The sequence below is a fragment of the Rhamphochromis sp. 'chilingali' genome (assembly GCF_963969265.1).
Source record: "Rhamphochromis sp. 'chilingali' genome assembly, chromosome: 7".
NCBI lineage: Eukaryota > Metazoa > Chordata > Actinopteri > Cichliformes > Cichlidae > Rhamphochromis > Rhamphochromis sp. 'chilingali'.
The window spans coordinates 28,034,154-28,058,563 of NC_137934.1; the positions used below are offsets into that span (position 1 = coordinate 28,034,154).

Genomic DNA, 24,410 nt, shown 5'->3' on the forward strand with positions numbered 1-24,410 from the left:
GTGACCCGTTATAGCCAACAGAAAAAAAAGCGGAGGCCCGAAAAACAGGTGGGGGTCCTCCACCACCACCACTCACAGAGGCTGAGCAGTTGGCTTCCACATTTGTGATAATGTTGACAGCATCACATATGATCTTCACAGTGCACAGTCTCCTTCATTTACTGAAGGAGCAATGATTGGAATGTGAGTGCCATCTACAGTGGGGCAAAAAAGTATTTAGTCAGCCACCGATTGTGCAAGTTGCCCCACTTAAAATGATGACAGAGGTCAGTAATTTGCACCAGAGGTACACTTCAACTGTGAGAGACAGAATGTGAAAAAAAAATCCATGAATCCACATGGTAGGATTTGTAAAGAATTTATTCGTAAATCAGGGTGGAAAATAAGTATTTGGTCAATAATAAAAATACAACTCAATACTTTGTAACATAACCTTTGTTGGCAATAACAGAGGTCAAACGTTTACTATAGGTCTTTACCAGGTTTGCACACACAGTAGCTGGTATTTTGGCCCATTCCTCCATGCAGATCTTCTCGAGAACAGTGATGTTTTGGGGCTGTCGCCGAGCAACACGGACTTTCAACTCCCGCCACAGATTTTCTATGGGGTTGAGGTCTGGAGACTGGCTAGGCCACTCCAGGACTTTCAAATGCTTCTTACGGAGCCACTCCTTTGTTGCCCGGGCGGTGTGTTTTGGATCATTGTCATGTTGGAAGACCCAGCCTCGTTTCATCTTCAAAGTTCTCACTGATGGAAGGAGGTTTTGGCTCAAAATCTCACGATACATGGCCCCATTCATTCTGTCCTTAACACGGATCAGTCGTCCTGTCCCCTTGGCAGAAAAACAGCCCCATAGCATGATGTTTCCACCCCCATGCTTCACAGTAGGTATGGTGTTCTTGGGATGCAACTCAGTATTCTTCTTCCTCCAAACACGACGAGTTGAGTTTATACCAAAAAGTTCTACTTTGGTTTCATCTGACCACATGACATTCTCCCAATCCTCTGCTGTATCATCCATGTGCTCTCTGGCAAACTTCAGACGGGCCTGGACATGCACTGGCTTCAGCAGCGGAACACGTCTGGCACTGCGGGATTTGATTCCCTGCCGTTGTAGTGTGTTACTGATGGTGACCTTTGTTACTTTGGTCCCAGCTCTCTGCAGGTCATTCACCAGGTCCCCCCGTGTGGTTCTGGGATCTTTGCTCACCGTTCTCATGATCATTTTGACCCCACGGGATGAGATCTTGCGTGGAGCCCCAGATCGAGGGAGATTATCAGTGCTCTTGTATGTCTTCCATTTTCTGATGATTGCTCCCACAGTTGATTTTTTCACACCAAGCTGCTTGCCTATTGTAGATTCACTCTTCCCAGTCTGGTGCAGGTCTACAATACTTTTCCTGGTGTCCTTCGAAAGCTCTTTGGTCTTGGCCATGGCGGAGTTTGGAGTCTGACTGTTTGAGGCTGTGGACAGGTGTCTTTTATACAGATGATGAGTTCAAACAGGTGCCATTCATACAGGTAACGAGTGGGGGACAGAAAAGCTTCTTACAGAAGACATTACAGGTCTGTGAGAGCCAGAGATTTTCCTTGTTTGAGGTGACCAAATACTTATTTTCCACCCTAATTTACGAATAAATTCTTTACAAATCCTACCATGTGAATTCATGGATTTTTTTTTCACATTCTGTCTCTCACAGTTGAAGTGTACCTCTGGTGCAAATTACTGACCTCTGTCATCATTTTAAGTGGGGGAACTTGCACAATCGGTGGCTGACTAAATACCTTTTTGCCCCACTGTATACAGCCAATCACGCCTGGGAACCGTGAGAATAAATGTAAAATTTAAGTAGTAGTTCAAGTATCACCACATCATGAATTAAGTTTCGTTCATCCTGATACCTGCAATTTTGTGGCATCCCTCTTTGATAAATTTTGTGGGTCTATGACCGGGGAACACCACAGACGAGTACAGGAGACGTTTCAGTGCAACTGTAACATTCCTGACTGCCCGACAGACGGTAGCCTTGGAAACGTGCTCAGCGTCACCAATATTATACAGAAAGCTCCCGTTTGCAAAAAACCGAAGTGCAATACAAATAATATGTACAGAACTGAGAGAATGTCCGCGATGTGTCACATGAGCAATATTACGCCTGAGGATGTTATTCAAATGAATTATAGATTGTGCTGAAAAACGGTAACGTTCACACAGAAAATCATCAGGAAATGATAAAACGCGCTCTAATCACTCTCTCCCGGCGGAGAGCTCTGCGGAGAATTTGGGCTTCAACATCTACTGGCTCTTCAAGGAAGGAGCACGCCATGTCTGACACTTCCTACAGTCAGGTTTCCGACAAAGAGGCGGAGAAAGTCAGGGTTAGTTGAAGTAAACCTGCTAGGGGGCAGGTTAGCTTAGGAGTGTGTCGTCATAGTAACTCACTCGGAATTAATCTAAACTCGCTTTGTGAAACCGAAAACCCAGAGTTTTTGTTAACTCAGGGTATACTTACTCAGAGTTTGCACTAAACCGGCTTCCTGAAATAGGGCCCAGTACAGAAATGAAGCCCAAAAATCATGTTTTACTGTCCTGTGGTCTCAGCCTCAGATACTTATCAAATCACACAAAGCTCTTGTAGCAACAAACAAACAAATAAACAAAATATGTTCTCCTTCATTTCTGTCAAACAAAGTTGTATGACACGTTTCCAGTGGTTGCTAGGCAACCTGGGAAGCGCGACGGAGACTAGACCGTCGCATACAGACAAACTTGCCGGTTTTTTTGCAAATCGAGCTCAACACTGCCCCTAGTGTCCTGGAGCACTTCCGTTGTGTTTTGGAATTTGCATGTGTTTTGGAATTTGCATGTGTTTTGGGGTTTGCAAGTGTTTTGGAGTTTGTACGTGTTTTGGAGTTTGTACGTGTTTTGGAGTTTGCAAGTGTTTTGGAGTTTGTACGTGTTTTGGAGTTTGTACGTGTTTTGGAGTTTGTACGTGTTTTGGAGTTTGCACGTGTTTTGGAGTTTGTACATGTTTTGGAGTTTGCACGTGTTTTGGAGTTTGTACATGTTTTGGAGTTTGCACGTGTTTTGGAGTTTGCACGTGTTTTGGAGTTTGTACATGTTTTGGAGTTTGCACGTGTTTTGGAGTTTGTACGTGTTTTGGAGTTTGCACGTGTTTTGGAGTTTGTACGTGTTTTGGAGTTTGCACGTGTTTTGGAGTTTGCACGTGTTTTGGAACTTGCATGTGTTTTGGATTTTGCAAGTGTTTTGGATTTTGCAAGTGTTTTGGAGTTTGCATGTGTTTTGGAGTTTGTAAGTGCTTTGTCTCTAGGGGCCACCGTAGGGGCTAATGACTTGTGATTTATTAAACTAATTGAATTCAATTTACTTTTATTTACATAGTGTCACATCACATCAACAGTTGCCTCAAGGTGCCTTAAAGTCTATAGTTATATGAAAGTAAATATATAAGAATACCTAAATCAAAAGAACAACAAAAGAAGACTAGTTGGGTTTTAATAAGGTAGTTAAACAATTTTATTAACATATAGTCTTATGTTAATCACCTTATAAAAACATGTAAGCTGACTACCTATTTGCTAAGCGTTACTAAAAGAACCTACTATAACACATTACATTGTCTTATCTATTCAACTAATCTGTTTCTTGTAACATAGTCTCACACATTTTCAAACATTGCTACATGTTCCCATGTTTATTTGTCCTTTGGTGACTTGTGAAGGACATCATAATGTAACATATTTCCTGAGCAGGTATCCCAAGCAGAAGGCATTTATAAAAATGTTAAATGACACTGCCATCAGAACTAAAGTAGGCACTGGTGATGGATGACTCAGAGCACAGCAGGAGTGCTGGGGATCCTGTACGTGACGATTTGATCAATGTGTCTCTCCACGCAGCCGGTCAGGAGATGTAGTGCCTGCCATGTTCAGACCCCATTGTTTAATCCAACACATCATTAGCACGCAGGCAAAGGTTAACGAGACAGAGATAACCCATTAAATAATCAATTGATCATTCTTCAATTTACCTAAACTCTTGTCCTTTTCTCACCAACACGGATCACATAAAACTACTCTAAGAAAAACACAGAGGCACAGTTATTCACAAGACATCTAGAAACACTTATAAACTTCAGATAAACCCTTCAGGACTTGCTCTGCTTTATTTATTTCTTGTACTTTCCTCTTTGTGGATTTGTCTGCTTTATCTCAGCTCAGGAATTGAGCTAGCTTTTGGGTGCATTTTCAGTTAGCCTGGACATCCATTATCAGTCTGAGGCAAACCTGATTTAGAACCTCAGAATTATTTGGTGGAGAAGAGGACATAGTCATTCTGTCACCTTCTTCTCTACTGTCAGTCCCATTGCTGCTCTTTAATAAGGCTGCTAATCAATTAAGGCATGTGTGCAAAAGGGTCATCTCAGCCAAGTATCCAAATGAGGCCAACGGTCAGATCAGCGAGACACTGCAGGGTTATTGAACAGAACACATACCTGTCTTCCACATTGTCCAGCTCAACTTAAATTAAGCTGTAAACTGACCATGCACATAAAACATTATTTTCTGAACGTCTGCAGAAAGTTTCTGTTTATCTTGAACTTAGTTAAGGATCTTATGATCCCTTACATGTTTGCCTAACAAACAAAGATGCCTGGTTTGACGCTTGGAGGAGCCACAAATTGCTTGGGGGTTGCGTCAGGAAAGGCAAGTAGCATGAAAATGTAGAAAATCAAATATGCAGAGCTGCATGCTGCTGTGACTGCTCAAATTAAAGTAAAGCCAACAGTCATTATGGCATTTAAAACTTTATCTGTCAAAAATTAGTTTATTCAGTAGAAACAGTGTACTCAAACCAAAATTTAAACCAAACAGCAAATCAAGCAATTAAATTAAATGCAGCCTGCATGGCATATGCATGGCTGTTGTGAGTCAGCTGCTGCTTGCAGAGTCAATTTTTTTATTTGTTAATTTTAGCATCTATGCCCAAAATATTCCCAAAGCTTCTTAGCTTGTGTCGCCTCTGCTTTTATTGATGTGCTCATCACTTTTAGATCAATAGATCAGATGTTGTCTTTGCATTTTAGTCAAATATTTATATGTTGTCGGGTTTTGTTTTTTGTTGTTGTATTTTTTTTTTTGGGGGGGGGGGGGGTATTAACACCAGTGTTTTAAAAGATTGTAACACAACTCCTGGTTGCTTCTAACAGGCTGTGCTCTTACTTTTTTTTCTAAAGGTGTGCTGTTAACATTTGTAAGCAGCACAAAGGCTCAGAATGAGAAGACACAATTTCATAGCTCTCAGATTGGTGAGGATGCCTCTCTACTCATGGCAGCAAACCTTTTACAGCTGCTTTGTTGCTGCTTGCTCGATCATACAGATCCGGACATTGTGTTTGACTTTCACACTTCAGCTGTAGCAGGACGTTTAAAAGGGTCTGTGATATGTAGAAACTGACAATGTCAGAATAAGCAGCCATTTTCACACTTATTAAGACCGTTTAATAAATTAATTCCTGCAAATCAAACAGAGAGACACTGATCTCCTGTGGCTGTACCTGGCAGTGTGCCTGGCTTAGACTCAGTCTGTACAGTGGTCCACCTCCTCCTTATTCTACGAAAAGATTAGAGGGTTGCAGGACTTATTGACTCCTCCAGGTATTGGAGTAATTAATGTAATTAGGCACTGTATCTCTGCTTAGGCCTTTTATCAAAGCTGTTTCTTTATCACTTCTGGAAATTTAATTAGAAAAATTGTTTTAATTAGAGATTTTGTAAAAATAAAATTAACTTCAGTCAGATGATTCCCTTGTTAACTGAAGAAGTATATAAAAAGAATAGTTGGGAGTTTTGTATTAACCACTTAAGTCCCACACAATTTTCTTTAAAATTTCCATCTGAGAAAATGTAGTGGCAAAAACAAAAAACTGTAAGTTTTTGATTTCAGGGCATTTTGAATTTTTAAAAAAATAAAAAAAATTCCCAGTTCTAACATAATCAAAACTTTCTTTTGGTCTCAGGAAAGAAAAGACAAAAGCAGCCAAGGACAAAATAACTGTATATATATACTATATATACTGTATATACTGTATATATATATATATATATATATATATATATATATATATATATACACACACACACACACACACACACACACACACACACACACACACATATATATATATCACTAAAGTTTTATTGAATTGAATTGAATTGAATTGAATCCTGGTTATAACTTTTTCAAAAGGAAACCTTGAAGGCTAATTTCAAAAATGGAGAGTGTCTTTTTTCTGAATTAAAACTGGGAACTGGTTCCATAGGAGAGGAGCCTGATAGCCAAAGGCTGTCCTTCCCATTCTACTTTTAGAAACACTGCAAACAAGTAAACCTGCAGTCTAAAACAAAATGCTCTGCTGGAATAATTTGATACTACTGTAGTCTCTTTGACGGGGACTGATTATTTAACACCTTAGATGTGAGGAGAGGAGTTTTAGATTCAATTTTGGATTCAACAGGGAAAAGCTAATATAGGACAAATCTTTTTCTAGTCTCTGATACTACTCATGTTGCAGAACTTTGGATTAATTAGCAACTTTTCGGGCCTGATACCATTGAATTAGAATAGTCTAGCCTGGAAGTAACAATTGCACAGGCCAGCTTATAAGCTTCACCTATTTCAAAGAGATTTAAATAAATTATTAAACTAAATGTTAAATTAATTTCAGTTTGTGGTCTTCTTTGTCATATTTTGTTTTTGTTTGTTTATTTTGTGCCAGAGTGAGTGTATTTTTAGTGAGCAACACACTTTCACACCTAACCCACTTATAGTGGCCACAGTTTCCAAAGTGAACCTTATGCTGTGTTCAAGAACACTTGGAGGATCTTGTCAGAAATGATGACTAGCTGATCACTAGAAGGGGTGTGTCTTTTATGTGCAGTAAATGGATGCAACAGAAATTCAAATGCCAAATTTTTAACTTGGGGTGAGATGAACTACCGGTTGAACTTACCTCCAAGGCTCCGGTGCAGTTTGGAAAAAAATGTGCATAGTGTGTGTATGTCATGTAATCAGGTCGAGCTTCTCCTTAGCCACCGGCTCACTGGATAAAGTTACTCCCTAAATGTCAGTGAACTTATATAACACGGGAAATGATCCTCTCTTGCAGTACCTGCTGCAGTTATGTTATACGTGCTTTGTAATTTAGCATATGTTGAATCATATTATCTACATTTGTGCTCTTTGACTGACCTATTTTCAGAATTATCAATAGAAAATAACAAAATAAAACAGTACATAAAACTGAGGAAGAACTGAGGGATGAAGGTGGTACTATTCTCAAAGAAATGGACAAAGTAAAAGATGGACTTTTTAAAATCAGTGAAACTCTGAAACTCGACCTGTGTTAATCCAATTCAAAGAAGAGCACAAAATCTGCTCTGTGCAGATGTAGGCACACTTTATTTAAGGTTTCATTTGGTGTGCCACAGAAAGAAAAGATCACATGGGCATCATTTGAGTTTAAGTACAGTTAATAAACTGTCTGAAATGATTTTGTTAGGCAAATGGGGATTATGAAATTTTTTTTGTTTACTATGATATTTCAGAAGGTATAGTCAACATCTAACATGCCGAGTAGATGGTGGAGTGCAAATAAAAAATTTTTCCATGAAATGTAGTAGAATAAATGCATAAAGTAGTATCCTTTTTTTGAGAAACTCAAGGACAACATGAGTCTCTTATAACAGTGCTCTCCTCTTTTTTCAGGACTGGGTCAGCTTGATTTTATCTGTCAAAAGCTTCACTAGTTTTTAAGACATCTGCTCTCTTATGGTAAGCTTTCAGCAGAAGTACAATTCTGCTGAAACTATTCATCAAATTAGACAAAATCTGCCAAGAGAATAGGAGCATTTCACTTGCAGAGATTTTTAAAACAAATATCCTGTTTCAAAGCACTCACTTATATCTTAAAGTTTGGCCAGCCTAACAAGACAGTTAAAATCAATAACATATGTGTGTGTGTGTATATATATATATATATATATATATACATATACATATATATATATATATATATATATATATATATATATATATATATATATATACATATACATATATATATATATATATATATATATATATACATATACATATATATATATACATATATATATATACATATATATATATACATATATATATATACATATATATATATATATATATATATATATATATATATATATATATATATATATATATATATACATACATACATAGACTCGTTCAACCATGCTGGTATTTTAGTAATGTGTATGCTCCAAAAGCAGACACAGTGGATACACTGAGGCTTGGCTTCACTAACAGTGACCGTCGCCATGTTTCCAACAGGCTGTGTGTGATGGCGCCCTCTGGTGATTGCTCACTGCATCCAGGACAGTTGAAGTGGATATAACAGAGCAGGTTCGTCTGTAAAACACAGAATTTAAATGTTTTATTGTCCTCTGGTGGATGTGGATAAAGTCAAATTCCAAAAGTGCTATTTCATTGCTGCATTGTCTGTGCTCCACACAATGGATTCATACTGCCAAACTGGACTGTTGCTAGATGACTAGATTTTTCTTGTCTGAAAGCATAGCTGGACTGGCTAATGGAATAAATTTTGTTCCTTCTAATATATGTTCTAAGTATTTGATTCCTTTACCACTCCAATATGGAAAGTTTATCATATTATTGTTTTGTAATATGTCAGGGTTGTTCCAGATAGGTGTACGTTTGCATGGGATTAATGAAGACTCCGTCAATTTTAGAAACTCCCACCATGCTGTCAGAGAGAAGCTGATGTTGATGCTTTTGAAGCATTCATGTCGTTGGATATTTGAGCTGATAAATGGTAGATCTGAAATCTCTAGATTATTGCAAAGTGCTTGTTCTACATTTAGCCAAGGTTCGTCTAAGAGGGTATGTTTTAGCCATCCTGAGATAAATTGAAGCCTGTTGGCTAAGAAGTAGTGCTGAAACTTAGGTAGTTCTAATCCTCCTCTATCCTTGGTCTTTTGTAGTGTTTTTAAGCTTATACGTGGGGGTTTATCTTTCCAAAGGAATTTGGAAAATATTGTAGTTTCGATGTTTTTAACTGTATGAGTAGTCTATCAAATTAAGTAATCTACGTGTATTTGTTGATGAGTGCCTACCTTTTATGAAACCAGTTTGGTCAGGACGAATTAAGAGGGGGGTTATTTTCTCTAATCTCTTTGCAGATTATTTTAAGGTCTACATTTATAAGGGATATTGCTTGAGGGATATACAGGGCAAATGCCCGGTGGGCCGATGGTGATTTTTCGTTTTTATGGGCTGTTTTTTTTTTTTTTTTTGTAACGGTATAAACAATGAAAGGTGGTGGATTGGCCAGATGCTGGTCGATCTGTAAAAATAATTCAGTTGTTTGGTGGTGGCTATGGAGCTTCCACAGAGGCCAGCAGGTGGATGAGGGAAAGGTGAGGCAGGAGGAGAGACCTGAGGTGGCCGCAGGTCAGGTGTACTGAAATTCAGGTAAGAAGTTATGACCTGCAGTCTATCTGGGTCAGATATAAACCAAGTTTAGGTGGAGTTTATTTTTGTTGTGCTGACTTTTTACAGTCAGTTACAATCAGAGAGTAACGCATTACTGTAATCTGATTACTTTTTAAAAGTAACGAGTAAAGTAAGGGATTACTATCGCGAAAACGGTAATTAGATTACCGTTACTTTCCCGTAGGAACGCTGCATTACTGCGTTACTAAAACCGTGATTTTTTTGCGAGAATGTCTCATGACAATGATGTAAGCGAGTGCGACGTTCGTGACAACAGCTGTGTGCAGATCAACAGTGGATCATATATCGAGTGCGGGAGAGAGTATGAGCGTGCAGCGTTTAAAGCGTGGAAGTACTGATCTTACTTTGAGTTTGATTCCATAAAAAGTGACAAAAACATTAGTGTCCGTTGTGCGTGGGAAGAAAACTTCTTTTTACAGCGAAAAAAACCCCTAAACTTCCGAGCAAGCACCGAGTGCGCTACGACGTAATGGGAAATTCACAGAGAAACTCGCGGATTCTTCCATTGACTGCGGCACACCTGCACCACGCACACCTCCGCCTACGCCACTCCTGCTATACAGGTGAAAATAGAGCAAAAGGACCGCTAGTCTGTGACTTTATTTATTTTCTGCTGTGTTTTACTTGCATCTATTTGAAAGACTGAGTGTAAACACAAAAAATATTTTATTTTATGTGCTGGAATTTGCAGAAAATAGATTTAAATGTTAAACTAATTTCTTCCTGTCAGAGAATGGAGCATATAATTTAATTTTTGCTTGATGCATAAAGTTAAAAGATTAAAACTGATAAAACAAGTTTAAAAAAAAGAGACTTTTCCATTTGATTACATTTTGTATGATGGATTATGCAGAAAAAGTAGAATTGGGCTGAAAGATCTATTGCTTTATTACCTATTCAGGTTGTAAATCGTGTTTTTAAAAAGTAACTAAGTAATTAATTACTTTTGAAAATAAGTAATCAGTAAAGTAACGGGATTACTTTTTGGGGGAAGTAATCAGAATTAGTTACTGATTACTTTTTTCAAACTGCACCCAGACCCAGGTGGTGTTACCCTTTCCCCTGGTGTGGAGAGAAGCAGACCACCCCGACTCAGCAGCAGCAGGGAGGCCCCACACTCCAGACCCCAATCGGACAGCCAACTCCTCCTCCTAGCCCATATGTAGTGTTGATGCATGTGTGTTCTAAGGTGCATTTAAAACCCAGGAGGGCATGGAGCTACCTGCCAGAGAGCAGCAGGTAAGCGCATAGCCCCTCCTGCTAGCCCTCAATGTCTACGTGTATTTAAAATTGAGAGGTGGGCAACGACGCCAGGGGTGAGGTTGTACACCCTGATGGTAATTTGGAGTCTGTGTATCGTGCCCACCCCCAAGATCCTATATGTATGTGTTATGAGAGTGTGAGTAATGTGAATGTCTAAGTTGTGGGATAAAATTGACGCACAGGCAGCCAGAAGGGGACAGAGGGGAGGATGCCTCCCCTGCACCCTGGTGACACACCTTTACCCCAAGGCCCTGCATGTGTGGGTGATTGTGGTGGAGCGGGAAGAGGGAGGCAGCTGGAGATGGGGAGGGAAGGAAGGGAGGGGCAAGTGACCCCTCCCTGGGGCCAGCTCCACCGCTGACCCCAGTAGGCACCCCTACACTCTGCAACCCGCCAGGGAAAGGGGGCCCAGGCCCATCCGGACCGGGGCCCAGTTCAGCAGCACCGCTGCTGTATATTTTGGAAAGTAATTTGGGGGTTTTAAGAGTAAGAAATTGTACCACACTTGGTGGTGTTTGTAGTTCGACTTGACCCGGTTTAAATTTCTTTTTTACTATGGATTTAATTTGTTGATATTCTAAAAATCTTTTCTTGTTGATCCCCATATTGTGGAACTAGTCTGTCTAATGGAATAAATTTTGTTCCTTCTAATATATGTTCTAAGTATTTGATTCCTTTACCACTCCAATATGGAAAGTTTATCATATTATTGTTTTGTAATATGTCAGGGTTGTTCCAGATAGGCGTACGTTTGCATGGGATTAATGAAGACTCCGTCAATTTTAGAAACTCCCACCATGCTGTCAGAGAGAAGCTGATGTTGATGCTTTTGAAGCATTCATGTTGTTGGATGTTTGAGCTGATAAATGGTAGATCTGAAATCTCTAGATTATTGCAAAGTGCTTGTTCTACATTTAGCCAAGGTTCGTCTAAGAGGGTATGTTTTAGCCATCCTGAGATAAATTGAAGCCTGTTGGCTAAGAAGTAGTGCTGAAACTTAGGTAGTTCTAATCCTCCTCTATCCTTGGTCTTTTGTAGTGTTTTTAAGCTTATACGTGGGGGTTTATCTTTCCAAAGGAATTTGGAAAATATTGTAGTTTCGATGTTTTTAACTGCATGAGTAGTCTATCAAATTAAGTAATCTACGTGTATTTGTTGATGAGTGCCTACCTTTTATGAAACCAGTTTGGTCAGGACGAATTAAGAGGGGGGTTATTTTCTCTAATCTCTTTGCAGATTATTTTAAGGTCTACATTTATAAGGGATATTGGACGATAGCTTGAGGGATATACAGGGCAAATGCCCGGTGGGCCGATGGTGATTTTTCGTTTTTATGGGCTGTTTTTTTTTTTTTTTTTTTTGTAACGGTATAAACAATGAAAGGTGGTGGATTGGCCAGATGCTGGTCGATCTGTAAAAATAATTCAGTTGTTTGGTGGTGGCTATGGAGCTTCCACAGAGGCCAGCAGGTGGATGAGGGAAAGGTGAGGCAGGAGGAGAGACCTGAGGTGGCCGCAGGTCAGGTGTACTGAAATTCAGGTAAGAAGTTATGACCTGCAGTCTATCTGGGTCAGATATAAACCAAGTTTAGGTGGAGTTTATTTTTGTTGTGCTGACTTTTTACAGTCAGTTACAATCAGAGAGTAACGCATTACTGTAATCTGATTACTTTTTAAAAGTAACGAGTAAAGTAAGGGATTACTATCGCGAAAACGGTAATTAGATTACCGTTACTTTCCCGTAGGAACGCTGCATTACTGCGTTACTAAAACCGTGATTTTTTTGCGAGAATGTCTCATGACAATGATGTAAGCGAGTGCGACGTTCGTGACAACAGCTGTGTGCAGATCAACAGTGGATCATATATCGAGTGCGGGAGAGAGTATGAGCGTGCAGCGTTTAAAGCGTGGAAGTACTGATCTTACTTTGAGTTTGATTCCATAAAAAGTGACAAAAACATTAGTGTCCGTTGTGCGTGGGAAGAAAACTTCTTTTTACAGCGAAAAAAACCCCTAAACTTCCGAGCAAGCACCGAGTGCGCTACGACGTAATGGGAAATTCACAGAGAAACTCGCGGATTCTTCCATTGACTGCGGCACACCTGCACCACGCACACCTCCGCCTACGCCACTCCTGCTATACAGGTGAAAATAGAGCAAAAGGACCGCTAGTCTGTGACTTTATTTATTTTCTGCTGTGTTTTACTTGCATCTATTTGAAAGACTGAGTGTAAACACAAAAAATATTTTATTTTATGTGCTGGAATTTGCAGAAAATAGATTTAAATGTTAAACTAATTTCTTCCTGTCAGAGAATGGAGCATATAATTTAATTTTTGCTTGATGCATAAAGTTAAAAGATTAAAACTGATAAAACAAGTTTAAAAAAAAGAGACTTTTCCATTTGATTACATTTTGTATGATGGATTATGCAGAAAAAGTAGAATTGGGCTGAAAGATCTATTGCTTTATTACCTATTCAGGTTGTAAATCGTGTTTTTAAAAAGTAACTAAGTAATTAATTACTTTTGAAAATAAGTAATCAGTAAAGTAATGGGATTACTTTTTGGGGGAAGTAATCAGTAATTAGTTACTGATTACTTTTTTCAAACTGCACCCAGACCCAGGTGGTGTTACCCTTTCCCCTGGTGTGGAGAGAAGCAGACCACCCCGACTCAGCAGCAGCAGGGAGGCCCCACACTCCAGACCCCAATCGGACAGCCAACTCCTCCTCCTAGCCCATATGTAGTGTTGATGCATGTGTGTTCTAAGGTGCATTTAAAACCCAGGAGGGCATGGAGCTACCTGCCAGAGAGCAGCAGGTAAGCGCATAGCCCCTCCTGCTAGCCCTCAATGTCTACGTGTATTTAAAATTGAGAGGTGGGCAACGACGCCAGGGGTGAGGTTGTACACCCTGATGGTAATTTGGAGTCTGTGTATCGTGCCCACCCCCAAGATCCTATATGTATGTGTTATGAGAGTGTGAGTAATGTGAATGTCTAAGTTGTGGGATAAAATTGACGCACAGGCAGCCAGAAGGGGAGAGAGGGGAGGATGCCTCCCCTGCACCCTGGTGACACACCTTTACCCCAAGGCCCTGCATGTGTGGGTGATTGTGGTGGAGCGGGAAGAGGGAGGCAGCTGGAGATGGGGAGGGAAGGAAGGGAGGGGCAAGTGACCCCTCCCTGGGGCCAGCTCCACCGCTGACCCCAGTAGGCACCCCTACACTCTGCAACCCGCCAGGGAAAGGGGGCCCAGGCCCATCCGGACCGGGGCCCAGTTCAGCAGCACCGCTGCTGTATATTTTGGAAAGTAATTTGGGGGTTTTAAGAGTAAGAAATTGTACCACACTTGGTGGTGTTTGTAGTTCGACTTGACCCGGTTTAAATTTCTTTTTTACTATGGATTTAATTTGTTGATATTCTAAAAATCTTTTCTTGTTGATCCCCATATTGTGGAACTAGTCTGTCTAATGGAATAAATTTTGTTCCTTCTAATATATGTTCTAAGTATTTGATTCCTTTACCACTCCAATATGGAAAGTTTATCATATTATTGTTTTGTAATATGTCAGGGTTGTTCCAGATAGGCGTACGTTTGCATGGGATTAATGAAGACTCCGTCAATTTTAGAAACTCCCACCATGCTGTCAGAGAGAAGCTGATGTTGATGCTTTTGAAGCATTCATGTTGTTGGATGTTTGAGCTGATAAATGGTAGATCTGAAATCTCTAGATTATTGCAAAGTGCTTGTTCTACATTTAGCCAAGGTTCGTCTAAGAGGGTATGTTTTAGCCATCCTGAGATAAATTGAAGCCTGTTGGCTAAGAAGTAGTGCTGAAACTTAGGTAGTTCTAATCCTCCTCTATCCTTGGTCTTTTGTAGTGTTTTTAAGCTTATACGTGGGGGTTTATCTTTCCAAAGGAATTTGGAAAATATTGTAGTTTCGATGTTTTTAACTGCATGAGTAGTCTATCAAATTAAGTAATCTACGTGTATTTGTTGATGAGTGCCTACCTTTTATGAAACCAGTTTGGTCAGGACGAATTAAGAGGGGGGTTATTTTCTCTAATCTCTTTGCAGATTATTTTAAGGTCTACATTTATAAGGGATATTGGACGATAGCTTGAGGGATATACAGGGTCTTTGCCTGGTTTTAGCAGGAGATTAATGTTTGCAGAATTCATATTTGATGGAAGTCTGCCCCTTTCTTTGATTTCCAACAACGTTCTGTAAAAAAATAGTGCTAGAATCGTCCAGAATTCTTTGTAGAATTCTGCAGGAAAGCCGTCTGGACCTGGAGCCTTATTATTGGGCATACTTATCAGGGCTTCCTGGAGTTCACCTGGTGTCAGTGGTGAATCCAGTGCCATTGCTTGAGTGTCCAATAATTTTGGAAGAGTTATGTTGTCCAAAAACTGATCAATTTCTTTTTTAGATGGGTTTATTTGTGGTGCATACAACGTTTTATAGAAATCCCTGAAAATGTTGTTTATTTGTTTCGGGTCATATATTGTGTTCCCAGATGAATCTTGAACAGCACATATAGTTGTTTTTTCTTTATTTATTTTTACTGGTTTGCTAGAAATTGACCAGATTTATTACCATGTTCATAATTTTGTAAGCGTAGTCTTTGTACTAAGAATTTTGTTTTTTTATCAATTATCTCATTTAATTCTAGTTTTGTTTCGCGTATTTTGTTCAATGTTTCCTGATCTTGGTGTGACACATAAGCTTCTTCTAGTGATTTGATGTTTTTTTTCTAATTCCTAAATATTTTTGTTTTCTTCTTTCTTTTTATGTGATGAGAAAGAAATTATTTTACCTCTCATCACAGCTTTCCCTGCTTCCCATAGAACAGAGGCAGATATTCCGGGAGTGTCATTATAGTCTAAATATAGAGTCCATTCTTTTTTTAAATATTTAATAAAGTCTTCATCTTTAAGCAGTGATGTATTAAATCTCCAGTTATTACTTGGCGTAGTGTTATTCTTGTGCATTAGTGTTAAAGATACAGGAGCATGATCGCTGACAGCTACAGGGTGAATCTCAGTGTCTGAAATGTCACTCAGCAATGAGCTGCTGACCAAAAAATAATCCAGACGAGAGTAGGAGTGATGAACATGTGAGAAAAAAGTATATTCCTTACTGTTGGGGTGAAGGGAGCGCCATGCATCGCAAAGGCCAAAGTCTGTTTGATTATATTTGTGGACTGCCAATTATGCTGAGTTCCTGCTGTATTGAGCCTATCCATTTCTTCATTTAGTCCAAGGTTGAGGTCGCCTCCAAGAACAAGTGTGCCATCTAAGTGTTCAGAGAGTGCACTGAAAAAACCGTGAAAGAATGAGGGATCATCAACATTTGGACCATATACACTTACAATACATAGCTTTTTATCAAGTATAGATAGTTTAATGATTAAGAATCTGCCCTCTGGATCTATAACTATATCGAGTACTGTGAAATTAATATTAAATTAATTAATATACTGTTTATGTAATAGCATGCCACATCTGGCCTGATTGTGGTTTGGTGTATATGGCCCAGGCTCATAGAAAACAGGTCTGGCCCGGTTCCGGCATCAAGCTGGCACTTCTAACTGACTGGTATCATGGCAGGGTGTATGTCAACCAGATGTGGGCCAGGTCTGGCAATGATGGCAATATTTATGTTCCTATTTTCCTATTTTAGTTAGAAGATACAAATGCCATTTTGCAATACTATACTGCTATGGTGGCCAACGTTTCAAATGCAGGTTTGACAAGTTTGTGAGTGTACATTTTATCCAAAACCTAGTGAGGGTTTACTCATATTTACCACTGGATGGTTGTAGCTCAGGAGGTAGAGCAGGTCACCTACTGATCAGAAGGTTAGTGGTTTTATCCCTGGCTCCTCCAGTCTGCGTGTCAAGAGTGTGAATGTAGTTAGCAAACACTCAGTTTAGAGAAAGTGTGTGATTGGGTGAATGTGACGTGTTGTATGGAGCACTTTGAGTAATATGGGTGTGGCGGGGCGTGGCCTGCGGTGCCGTGCAGAGGAGGAGGACACACCTGCACGGCATCCGCAATCACGCCCCGTCGAATTAAATATTGTACTGGTTCCTGTGGTTGGCGTTGTTGTTGTGGTTATTATGTTGAGCTGGCAGTGGGAGAGCTGCAGCTCTGGGTGCAGATGTACAGCAACCGTGAAAGTGTTAATAAAGTATGCTGCAAAGCATGAACGTGCACCAGGATCTGCCGTGGTCGTTTACAATGGGAGAGTAGAAAAGCACTATTTAAGAATCAGTCTATTCACTGTCTGAACAGAGTTACGTCATGTTACTTTTGCACTACTATGTTCCGGCACATGTTGTTATTACTTGGCTTGATTAAGGTACACATTAGGCTGACATCTGGGGCCAGAGCTGAAACTGTTCTGGACCAGCACAGGGCCAGCAGTGTGTCTGCAACTGGCCATGTGCTGGCCCATGTGTGGGTTTACCTCTGGTAAACCAGATCTGGGCCACCAAAGGTACGTCATTCTTTGCGGTATGTGGGCCATGTGTAAGCACATTGTGTGGGACAGATCCGGGCCATACCAATTTTGCTATGTGGGATGAATTATGTAAAAATGGAAACATCATAAAATTGAAAATGAACATAAAGTAACATGTACTGAATAGAACATCAGTATGGCCATCATTATTTGCTTGGAAAGTCTAAAGTTCCATGGCTTTGAATAGCCAAAGAACACAATGCCCAGCTTAGAGCGACTAAAAGTAACTTCTTTTAACATTCTGTCCACTAATAATAGTAATTTGAAAAAAAAATATTTGGCATTTTTCATCAGTTTGGGTTCCTCTGTTTATAGTAATTAACCCAAGTTTTAGAATAGAATAGAATACCTTTATTGTCACTATACAGTTGTACAGTGAGATACAGAGCATCTCCTACTCAGTGCAAACATGCAGGGGGAGGGCTCTATCCGCCTTAGTGCAGCTTCCGTACCATACCGTGATGCAGTAAGTTAGCAGGCTCTCAATGGGCGAGTGCTGGAAGGTCAGCAGAGGATGTCTGGGATGATTGTACTAAAGGCTGAGCTGTAGTCCACGAAGAGCATTCGGACATAGCTCTGCCGCTGTTCTAGGTCACTCAGCACAGAGTGGAGGGCGATGGAGTCTTCTGTGGACCCGTTTGTGTGGTATGCAAACTGGTGGGGGTTGAATTCTGGGGGGAGGTAATCCTTGGTGTGCTGAAGGACTAGTCTTTCAAAGCATTTCATGATTACCGGCGTGAGGGCCACAGGGCGATAATAGTTCAGGCTGGTGATGGGAGACTTCTTTGGCACTGGGATGATTGTGGCTGATTTTAGACAGGATGGGATGGCTGCTTCATCCAGTGAGAGGTTGAATATTCTGGTAAAGATTAGGGTGAGCTGGTGGGCACATGCTGTTAGCACTTTACTTAGCACTGACCCTGCGCTGTATTCACCTAGAGGCACTGTGTGTAAAATCAATTTAAATAGCTCTCATGCTTAGTCTGGGTTTTAGTTTGGTGGCCTCTTGTCTGGGGCGACCGTGGCTCAGGGGGTTGGGAAGCGCATCTGTAACCGGAAGGTTGCTGGTTCGATCTCCAGGCTCTCTGTCCTGGTCATTGTGTCCTTGGGCAAGACACTTTACCCTACCGCCTACTGGTGTTGGCCAGAGGGGCCGATGGCGCGATATGGCAGCCTCGCTTCTGTCAGTCTGCCCCAGGGCAGCTGTGGCTACAACCGTAGCTTGCCTTCACCAGTGTGTGAATGCGAGAGTGAATGAATAGTGGCATTGTAAAGCACTTTGGGTGCCTTGAAAAGCGCTATATAAATCCAATCCATTATTATTATTTCTTGTGATGAGTCTTACTTCCACTGTCTTCTTATTCCCAATGTATCCCTGCTGTGTTATGCATCTGTCTCCAATTCATCCAAACCATTTTAAATTACAATAAAGAAACACCAGAGCATTAACCACAGCCGAATACTGTGGATCGACACATTGCAATTATAATTTTTGCCTTTTTCTTTGTTTATTTTTTCCATGTTGTATTATAACTTACAAGGATTTGGCTCCCTCCCTATTAGATTATATCGACACAGAACAGAGAAGTGCATCAGGGCTGTGACCACAAAAAGGAGAGAAGAAATCGCTACTCGGAATGCTAATGTTTCAAAAGTGATTCAGAGCAGCGTTCGATCTCAAATCAAATGGGACTTATCACATTAATGCTAGATTAGATCACAGTGCTGCTGTGGTTGGTTGTGCATGCCTTTAGAGGCAGGGTCTGCTCACTGAATCAACTGTAACAGCTGTAAAGTGCTGTTGTGAAATTGTTCTAAAACACTGAGGACCATGTTCCCATTTGTGAAAACAGCACCATTGCTTTCTTCTTGCCATTAGAAAGAATGCACATCTGTACTCGACTACAGAAATCTCTTCAACTGGCATCTTTAATATACGTTGTACACATTACTGCTTCCACTCTCTATAGTATCTCAAGAAACATCAGCGCAGCTGATTAGAAAGATAAAAGAAGTCTCAATCTTAATGTTACAATGTGCACTAGTCCACTAAGCATCTGGGTGCAAACGTTTTGGGGGGCTTTCAGTGGAGCCAGTGTACCTAGATGGAAGGAAATTGAAATATTCAATTTCCTTCCATCTGTTCTCCACATGGACTCAATGCAGTCACAACCTGCTCAAACATCATTGCTTGTAGTCTGAGTTCTAATGACCAAAGCACAAATGCAAACTAGATCATACATATTATGCTGGAGTGTTGGTAAGAGACATAAACACACAGGACACAGTGAAGCGGTTTGCTTTTTTGTTTATTTTTTTATAGCTTTTTTTTCCATTATTATTTAAGACTTTTCCCCTTTTTTCTTGCTATCAATGCTTTTGGCACTACATACTTAGGGTGACATGTTAGATTGTTTTTAAAACAAACATCTATTCAAAGCCTTCATCTTGTGGCAAGCAAAGTATGAATAAAGCTAATAAAAATAAAGGTTTACATTTGTCCTCCTTACTTTACACATAAAATAAAAACACTTTTTTGGACCCCCTCAAAAACGGGGGTATTAAAATATTTGACATTTGTATCACAAATCAATGTAATGACACAAAAAGTAAAACTTAAAAACTGTACAAAAATGATAAAATTCATTTTAAAAATCGTCTTGTGATCAAATGATGCTTTATGCGTTGTTTTACTGACCATAAGCCTGATTAAAAAAAGATGCCAGTTTACTTCTTCTGTTGGATGAAATTCAGATTCACTGGATGCCGGACATGAGGGACCAGTGGGAAGTTGGGATTCGGATGCATCATAGAACCTAAACAAAGAGAAAAGAAATCCCTTAGAAAAATAATGTCTCTTTTCCAAAAGTAATAAAAAAGCATTGCTGTTCATCATATCTAACCTTGGGCCACAAAGGGTTTACCATGGTGGTAGCCTCCGTTGCCCTGCTGGATGAAGTTCTGGGGCATTCTGTAGGGCCAGGATGGAGACAGAGTGTACTGAGGGGTTTTATTGTGCTCCCATAACCGAGAGCCTTGGCTCACAGCTACAAATGAAGCCGGGTGGCCAGACTCTGTAGACAAAGGGGAAAAAAAATCTTTCTGTAACTGTCAAAAAGAGACAATTGGTACCGGTAAGAATTTTAATCCTAGTGCAGATTTTGCAAATCAAATGGTGTTTTGTGGGTGCAGCACCCATAAGGTAGTAATCAGGATTAGACTAACAAGCTGAAATCAGCATGCCACAGGGAACTGCAGAAGGGTCAACACTGAAAATGCTGACTACTTGCATAAATTTGATTTATTTACAAATTAAATCATTAAAACTTGTGAAATGCTTATGACTATAATAATATCATAGAAAATTAAAAAAAAAACCAAACAAACCAAAAAAAACCCCAACTAAATACAAACTAAAACAGCTAAGTGTATGAAACTGACACTGACAAGCCTCAGAGCTCGGGTAGACTGTCGCTCCTGTGTACCTCGTTCTTTTCACTAACATTTTTAAATTGTTAGGGTCAAGAAACAATCCTCGGTCTCATGCACAATCTTTTTGACAACTGCAAACTCATGAGGGTTTGGTAACATTTCCTCTACATTTGCACCATTTTCTTTAGCCTCTCCTAGCTGTGATTGAGATCTGCAGTTTCCTAAGACATACACAACCTAAATCCGAAACATCATCCTGGAACAAAAACTCCAGATTTACTTCTGAATGAAAGAATTCCTTGATTTTCTCTGTAAAGAAAGTGCAGACTCTAAAGCAGCTATACCTGAGCACTAGAGTCAGGTGATTGTGTAATAAAATAAGAAATGGTTTGATGCTTTTATTTAAAGCTAAAGATAGAGACAGAATCCCACACAGACAGATGGTGACCCCAAATCACCCAGTGAATACCTGACTTGACTACAGTGCCATTGCCCATGAGTGACCCAGGTTGTGCCAAGTGGTTGTGCCAGTGTCCTTCCCGTCCTGGCCCGCTGATGCCCAGCTGTCTCCCCGCCGGCTGGGCGAAGATTATGCTGGGGTCATTCAGATTCATGGTGCTGGGGTTTCCACCTGAACCTGTGGGACTCCCGTTCCCAGACGCTGAACGCAGGGCGAATTTCATGCCAGGCGGAGAGGGGGCAGTGGGAGAGGACGAGGTGAGGACTGGTCCATGGATAGGCCAGGAGGTGGAGGGAAGGTGGACTGGGTGAGTAGACTGTCCCTGGGACTGGTGTGACTGGTGCTGGTGGGTGGGAAGAAGTCCCAGTGCAGTGAGTGCACTTGGGTGATACTGGCCTGGGTGGGAGGTAGGAAAGCTAAGGAGAGAGAGCGGGACCTGGGGATGTGCAGACTGCTTGTGGGGACCAGCAGAATTGGTCTTAGTGTGGGAGGGCTGAGTAGAACTGGAGTGGGTGGAACTTGGGGGAACAGCAGTGGGCTGTGGTGAGTAGGGTGGAGTCTGACGACTATCAGACTATTAGGAAGAAAGGAAGAAAAAAGGAAGAAGTTAAAAATCAGCAATCTGAACAAGTGATGTGCAAATAAGTTCTAATTTTATTTGTTCGTTATTTTTGGATTCACATATAAAAGTGACGACTCTTTAGACCATGTTTTCTTAAATTCATTCATAAATCACACTAACTACAATCTTTTTTATTTTTATGGCAAAATGTAATCATTGGGATTATTGTAGGTTCTTTACCTACAATATAAACTGCCTTGATTCAACTGTTATTGTGATTTGGCGCTGTATAAATGAAACTGAACTAAATATGCCCAGTAAACTTATTTTCTGTTAATTATTTGCATCTCTTTCCAGAAGCATGCACTTAATTTTCAGTTGTTTAAGTGAGAGAAGATCCTATGACCTACAGTAGTTTGAGAGACATTGCAAAGTTTAATAACTTCCTTCATTATGAAAACTAAAACTACACTGAAGAAAAGCGGATCACATGTTGTTACATGCTGCCATTTATAGTTCTCAGAACTGGAATTGGTACCAAAAAAAAAAAAAAAAAGAAAAGAAAAGAAAATCACATCTCAGTGTTGAATATGCATCACTTATGAACTTCTGTCATATCTGTGCTAGCCAGTGTCAGTGATTATTTTGAAAGCGTAGTGTGTGTGGAAGGTTAACTGTTGTACTTACACATTCTGAGGCCTGTCTGGTCCTTCCAGGACAGTCTGCAGCTGTCTGGGGAATAGGGATGGACTGAGAGCTCACTATAGTTCGCACCATGTGAGAAGCTGTAAAAGAATAAAAAGCCATATAAGCTATCTTTTGAGTTCCCACTGCAGAGAATATCTGATGTGTCCCACATCTGATAATTATAACTCAAAATCAATAATTGTTAGGGCATTTACATACATTGATATTTAAGATTTTAAAGAGACTCATAATAAGGTTGGGCGATATGTAAAAATCTCCCAACTGACAACTGCCACTCCAATAACAATGATATTCACGCAGATGACTTTTTGATGGGCAGAGCAATCACGCAAACACTGATTAGCACGTTTAGAAATTATACATTTTGTTTAGAGGGAATAATTTACCTTCTTTATATGTTTGTTTCAATATTACCGGTAACCCTTTAAGACCTACCATAGAACCAAGTCCGCCCGAGCTTATCGTTATATTTTTACATGCTGTAGTCCTATTTTGGGGAGTATTTCAAGTTGCTATACATCAATATAGAGCTGGGCGATATGAGATTTTTTCATATCACGATATGTTTTTTTCATTTCAGGCGATAAGGATATCTATCACGATATAAGCCAAATAACTATATTTGTAAGATTTAAATGTGCCGTTGCTCACAAGTAAAATGTGAAATAATCAGCAGCTTGTTTTTATTTAAATATTTATTTCCCATAATAAGTTCAACAGGGTAGATGTACTAAAGGAACATGAGACTTTTTCAGATAAATAAAGGCAAATATTACAAACTACACAAAAGGAAGCCGCTAAAGCGTTTAAGTTTCAAAATAGAACAAACGAAACAGACTAAATTGTCAATTCCACTTAGAAACAAAATATTAATTCTAAAAATAAATCTTAGTTTGTTTTACAGAAGAACAGACAAAACTGACTAACTTTTGTCAATATCAAATAAACTGAGAACTAAAAGGAAATTCTCAATCTCTCCTTGTTGTATAGCTTAGCTTTTCAAACAGTTTTAACAGTTACTTTAGTCTGACAAAAGCCGAATGACGAATTAGCGCTTCCAGTCAGAGACTGAGGCTACGTCCACACGTACACGGGTATTTTTGAAAACGGAGATTTTCCGTTTTCGTTTTAAAAAATAATCCCGTCCACACATAAAGGCAGAAATGAAGGAAAACGCTGCTATGAACATGCCAAAGCAGCAGGTGGCGCTAGATTCCTAACCGTGCAGAAATGTTGGCCAATCAGAAGTCTAGAAGCCTCGGTGGGAAAAAGTAAACAAAGCTGGGGCATAGAAGCAGAACCGAGTCGTATGTGTGGAGGGACAGTAACTGTGTGTATATGTAAGCATGTAAACACTGCAGAGTAGAATTAACAGTAACAGTATTGTAGAAATTCATTTCACCGAAACAATAACGTGGCGCACAGTGTGACGCATGCTCCAGTTTATTGTATTTCCAGACTTGCTTTCGGCACAATTTACAGTGCACGCTACTCTGTTTTTTGTCAGACTTGAAATAGCCGAAATACTTTCACACTACGGAACTTCTATGGCTCTTCCGTTCGACAATCTCTCTGGCATTGGAACCATCATCTGTTTTCTCTTCGGTCACGCTCGGTTGATTTTTCTAGTCGGCACACTCATTTCCTCCATTAAGCGCTGGCTCCATTACCCGCTGGCTGCTTCCCAAACAAACACACGTGCGGCTTGGCACTTGTGCTGTACGTAACAAGTCACGCGACGTGACGCTGCGGCTGTAATTGGTTCGGCTCTGCGCTACTTAATTTGGATTGGCTGACCTTTTTTTTTTTTTTTTTTTAAGAGGACAAGAGCGG

At 40.1% G+C, this 24,410-nt stretch overlaps 1 protein-coding gene across 3 annotated transcripts in view; it reads right to left on the reverse strand.

The window, feature by feature from the left end:
• Window positions 1-19,707: 19,707 nt before the first annotated feature.
• The window catches only part of tut4 (terminal uridylyl transferase 4), a 44,661-nt gene continuing 39,958 nt past the window's right edge, over window positions 19,708-24,410 (reverse strand). For all 3 annotated transcript variants that reach the window (XM_080887376.1, XM_080887377.1, XM_080887378.1), the window contains 4 exons: window positions 22,557-22,654; window positions 21,317-21,881; window positions 20,319-20,489; window positions 19,708-20,231 (listed from right to left, as the gene is read on the reverse strand). In XM_080887376.1, the coding sequence (XP_080743502.1) occupies window positions 20,143-20,231; window positions 20,319-20,489; window positions 21,317-21,881; window positions 22,557-22,654 (923 nt within the window). In that variant the 3' untranslated portion in view covers window positions 19,708-20,142. The remainder of the gene's footprint in view (window positions 20,232-20,318; window positions 20,490-21,316; window positions 21,882-22,556; window positions 22,655-24,410) is intronic.